Source organism: Hylaeus anthracinus, unplaced genomic scaffold, assembly GCF_026225885.1.
Source record: "Hylaeus anthracinus isolate JK02 unplaced genomic scaffold, UHH_iyHylAnth1.0_haploid 2, whole genome shotgun sequence".
In the NCBI taxonomy this organism is placed as follows: Eukaryota; Metazoa; Arthropoda; class Insecta; order Hymenoptera; family Colletidae; genus Hylaeus; species Hylaeus anthracinus.
The window spans coordinates 5,413,762-5,419,459 of record NW_026534838.1 but is presented as its reverse complement, the minus strand read 5'-3'; the positions used below and the strand labels follow the sequence as shown (position 1 = coordinate 5,419,459).

Genomic DNA, 5,698 nt, shown 5'->3' with positions numbered 1-5,698 from the left:
GCAAACGAGCTCGCCCCGGCTTAGAGCAACCCCGTGTCGGCGAACCGTCGAGTTTCCATGAAATTGCAGGGGTTCGTCGAGTGGTTCACGGCTTGGAGATCGCGGCAGCCACGATTGAAAAAGAAATACGATGGAAATCCTCCGGGCGGGCTAACGAGGTCACGTAGTTACTTCGCGTTTCCTCTGCATTTTTACGACGAACCGGAGCCCTTTGCGGGGCGAATTTATTGATGACGCTTCTGCTCGATACACACCCCGAGCAACGGAACTCTCATTAAGTCCGTCCGCGTAACAGAGGACGAGTTCAAAGAATCTTCGTCTCGAGCGTTCCTTATTAACGGGTTACGTGCAGCGTGAAACGCGTACGCCCACGCTAAACTTTCCATTGAAGGGCGCAGGGTTCTCGAACGCTTTTAAAAAATGGGATTCCTTTTTATTTAAAAAATTCTAAAGGGTCGTGATATGAACCTGTAGGATTAAATCGGATATTTAGATTATGACGAAAGTATTACAGACATAGAAGGTATTGTCCCAAAAATTTCGTGACTTATACTTGATAATTTTGTCAGGCAATATTTATATAAATAAACAGTCTAATCTCTTGAAAATTGATACCATCATTTTCAGTCGTCGTCTATCGTGGAGGACATTTCATTCGCAGTGAAGAGTTGTTCGCGCCATTGTGTACACCTTCAAGTACGGAAAATCAAAGAATATTTTATGTCAACCTGTCGTCCACAATCGAGGACACAAAATTGAAGAATTACCGACACTAGCGTTTAACTACACTCGAAAACTATACTATTACGATTTTTTTTGAATTCTTTTCCATACTAATTTTAGTCCAAGTTAACTCTAAAAATGAAATTACATTAGTACGAGATGAGAAAATAATTGAGGTCTGTAAGTGGGTTGTTTTACTCTCTATAAATCACAGTCGGACATTCTTAGTCAGTAGGACAGTATTAACTTGATGTTATTATTAAAGGATGCGACCTCGAGTGAAGACCAAGGGAGAAAAATTCATTACGTCTAAAAATTGAAAAATGGGGAAAATCGTGATTGTAATTTACATGATTCTTAGGGTTGTTAATAGTGGTCTCTACAAATCACAGTTTATATCACAGTCCGCCTAAACTACGAATCTGAAACTACGTATGTATATTAGTTAAACGCTTCAATTTGTAAAAATCTCTTGCTAACGCGCCTTCTTTTTAATTTACAGCACTGAACGCGTCTCTACTGAGAAGCTGATGAACCATCCACCGTCCCAACAGCGAGCAAGATGTGAAACGAGACTGTATCTCCTCTCCAAAGGGACCACGGCAGGGAAACGAGAAAGATGTTCAAGGCTCGGACGACAGTCTCCCCGTTGTCGGTTTCCTGGACCACGCAGACGGCGTCGTCCGTCCTAAGACTGACGTCGGGCATCGCGACGACCACGCTTCACACCAACGCTGGTAACGTTTACGGTGTGATCGATGAAACTGTGATCAGAGATACCGATGACGAATTGGACTACACGCCGTATGGACAGCGACCAGAAACGTACATAGTCCCCATCGTGTTCCTGCTGATACTCCTGATCGGGCTCACGGGAAACGGGATCCTCGCTTTGACCATACTCCGGCACAGTCACATGAGGAACGTTCCTAACATCTACGTCTTCTCGTTGGCCCTTGGAGACTTGCTGGCACGTAGACATTCTTAGTATTAACTCGATGTTATTAACACGTTGATCGCCACGTCGCCCATGTATGGGTGACAGTGCTTTTCACTGGAAAAGTACGAAAATTAATTCTGAAAGTTAAGTGTCACAGAAAATGAATTTAAATAATATACTTGAACTTTGATGAAGTTACGCAACTAAATACCGCAATAAATGTTTCATTACGCAGTTTCCAATAGTCTGTAAAGAAAGTTTAATCACAGTAGAAATTTTTCAGAGTATTGGTCTGGCAGTGAACGTGTTAATTAAAGGATGCGACCTCGAGTGAAGACCCAGGGAGAAAAATTCATTGTGTATAAAAATTGAAAAATGGGGAAAATCGTGATTGTAATTTACATGATTCCTAGGGGTGTTAATAGTGGTTTAAAATTTGGGAAAAATGTGTAGTTTGAAGTTTAATATATCCTGATGAAAAGAAAGATGCAGATGAAAAGAAAGTTACCCCTGCTAATCTAAATCTAATTACGCTTTTGCACTTTACACTTTTGCACTTTTACCGGAGACATTAATTTATATTAATAATTAATATTAAGATATAGAAAAATACCTCACGATTACTTGTTTAAATTTAATTCTCAACTTTTCATGTTCGCAAATATTACTTTCTCGAAAAACATTTCTCGAAAAACATAATAATCTGAAACTTTAAAATGCATTGAATATGTACATCTCCGAATTAATTGAATATTTACAATGCATATATACAATGCATAACATTCAGTCCTCGATTAAATATTAATAAGAATCACAGTTCAGAATAAGTATTCATCGAACACAGTAATCGTGAGAAATTGTTCTACTATCAGTTACGTTGCAGGTGATAGTGACATGCGTGCCATTCACCTTCACCGTCTACATCCTGGACTCCTGGCCTTTCGGGCTGGTCCTGTGCAAAGTCTCCGAATGCTTCAAGGATATCTCGATCGGAGTCTCGGTCTTCACTTTGACGGCACTCTCGGCGGACAGATTCTTCGCTATAGTCGACCCGATGAGAAAGCTTCACGCCACTGGTATTATAAGCTTCGATTTCCAATTTCAGTGTCTGCGAATCTCGGTCTTGAAATTACACCCAGCGACAGAAAACGTTTAAACTGGAGACCCTCGACAGTACGCTCGGAAAAGACTCTCGGAAAAGTTGACTTCTTTAGGAATTTTAAAGAAACCATCCTGATACTTTTAAAAATGAACAGTTTCTTTTTGTAAATGCTTTGAAACATTCTCTTATTAAGGTTTTCAAAATTTATATTTCGTCGTGACATATTAGGTTTACCGGAAAGTTCTGTCCGTTCCGGTTACAAGTTTTTAACAAGTACATGCATATTCATTAAAAACGATATACAAATTCCAATCATGCTGGCAAGATGTCATAAATAATGATAAAAATTGTATTGTTTAATCAATACTTTCCGGTAGACCTAATATAAAAATACATCTCTTGCTTACAAGTTTCTGTATTTTTCCTTTATTTCTCTTCTTTATTCATGAATGAGACATGGCAACGCTAAGACCAGTTTTCGATGAAAAAAATGTCGATGAAACAACGTACGAAACGTGTATGTAACAACTTAGATCGCAACCTGACGATTTGTTCTCATTGTTCAAGGTACAGGAAGAAGAGCAACGCGGTTTGCAGTGATCGTCGCCGCGTCGATCTGGCTGTTGGCCATTATGTGCGCCATTCCAGCTTCCTTTGCCTACATCAGAGACTTCAGGGTGAACAAGAACGTGAGCTTCCGCGTGAGTTCGAACGAAATAAAACAATCTGCTTATCGTTTCTACAAGTGAACCAACGACTGATGTTCCCTCTCGATCGTGTTGCTTATCGAGCTCCCTTGTTGATTTCGAAGGCCTGCTATCCCTACCCGGAGGAATTCGGACCAAATTACCCTAAAACCATCCTGGTCTGTCGTTTCTTCATTTTCTACGCGGTGCCACTCAGCATCATCGCTGTCTTTTACATCCTGATGGCCAGGCACTTGATGCGAAGCACCAGGAACATACCTGGGGAGATGCAAGGTCAGGTAAGTCGAAGGAACAACGGGGAAAAATTTAGTAATGGTGAAATTCGATAAAAAAAAAACTACATTTTTCAAATATAATATATTTTGAATATAATAATATCGTTTGATACTAAAGAGGACCAAAAAGTAAGATGGAAATTCAAACTAGAGATACTAAACAGGTAATGGAATACGAAGTGTACAATTCCCTCGAGTACAATTTCCACGAGAGACTATTATTCTATTATTAGAATAAGCGCCTGCTCCAAGGAGTATTCAATTATTATAATAAGTTTGTTCTTCTCGAGGAAAAGATTAAATTATTCTGCAAACGACGAATGATAATTAAATGTCACGATTGATCCTTTTTCCTCGTTTAATCAGCGAGCAAATTTATTAATGGTCAAATTCAACGAAAGAAATTATATTTAAAAAGAAATTTTAAAATACTTTTAAGTATGCCTATTGTATTAGGAATATTCTGATGCGATATCAATCCCACAAAATACATTTTTAAGCTGTTCCCATCTGTTCCAGTATCGTCGTTCCCATTCAAATATTTATCGTGTACTTTGACAATAAGTCTCTGCTTTACTCTCCTGAGACCTTTCAAATGGAACGTCACATAATCCTATAAAACTCGAGGAACAAGGTATCAACGCGCTGCAAATCGAAATGCGATACCTTACTTGTGATACTTGTGAATTCGCAGAAATTTCACCCTGAGAACACGTTCGAGATTTATTAGAAAGGGATGCGATTCGGAACAGACGTTCACAGAATGTTGGAAAGATATAACATCCTGTTCGAATTTTCGGTCCCGGCCGCGTAGAAGGAACGCTAATCTAAGTACAATTTCGAGGAGAAAAGCTTTATGGCACACTCGCTACGAAACTTAACTTTGCGCGTTGTCATTTTAACTAACGAAGCTTCCAAACTGGGTCGTTTATATCGACCACAAGTTTTCTTCCTAATTCAGATTTTTTTTAAATCGACCTCTAAGTGTTCCTAATTTTTAAATTTTCAATATTTCTTAATTATTCTTATATTACGTTCAATTTCGATTATTTTCAGCAAACATGAATCACGTGAATTCTTGCAATATGATTAAATTAGTATGCAATGTACTATGCAAAAACTCGTTATATATTTCAAGAATAAAAATTCGAAATGACCCCTGAAAATTGACCCTGCAGAAAATTCCCTTCATGCATACTTAAAAGTCTCTTCCGCCGCTGATAACGGGAATATATCATTCGAACGTTCGACGAAAGTTCGAAAGAAGTACCATCTAAGGCGAACTTTTGACCGCAGCCGCGCAGAACAAATGATAATTTAAAAAAAATGTTCAAGATGAAAGGATGGACGAAGGATTTCCTTGGGATAGAAAATTCACGTCTTCGCGTAACGTCGGACGTGCTTGATTTCAGGCGAGGCAAGTAAAGGCGCGGAAAAAGGTAGCCAAGATGGTAATGGCGTTCGTGATAGTCTTCGCGGTGTGTTTCTTTCCCCAGCACGTCTTCATGTTGTGGTTTCACACCCATCCTACCGCACAGGCCGATTATAATGCGTTCTGGCACTACTTTCGTATCATTGGATTCTGCATGGCGTTCACCAACAGCTGCATCAACCCCATCGCTCTGTACTGCGTCAGCGGTACATTCAGGAAATACTTTGACAGGTAATTGAATTGATGAAACGCAATAAATATTGAATTTATTATGTCGTCTTTAAAGTCTAAAATGAATGCTTGAAACAAGCCATCATGATTGAATTTATTCTATTCTGTAGCATGTACGTATTACATGTAAAAATGTATTATATTATGCGAGAACAAAATATTAGCTTCATAAATATTTTCATTACTATGAAATACTTGAAGTGTTAATACAGAATTAATTTTTAAAAGAACAGAATTCGTTTAATCTTTCTTTTTGAATATATTATTGAAAATATCGCATATCACGAT

At 38.6% G+C, this 5,698-nt stretch overlaps 1 protein-coding gene across 1 annotated transcript in view; it reads left to right on the top strand.

Moving 5' to 3' along the window:
* The first annotated feature begins 1,342 nt into the window (after window positions 1-1,342).
* LOC128893136 (neuropeptide CCHamide-1 receptor-like) overlaps window positions 1,343-5,698 on the top strand; it is a 7,497-nt gene continuing 3,141 nt past the window's right edge. The window contains 5 exon segments of the mRNA XM_054153951.1: window positions 1,343-1,693; window positions 2,547-2,739; window positions 3,333-3,466; window positions 3,577-3,750; window positions 5,160-5,410. Coding sequence (XP_054009926.1) covers window positions 1,343-1,693; window positions 2,547-2,739; window positions 3,333-3,466; window positions 3,577-3,750; window positions 5,160-5,410 — 1,103 coding nt within the window.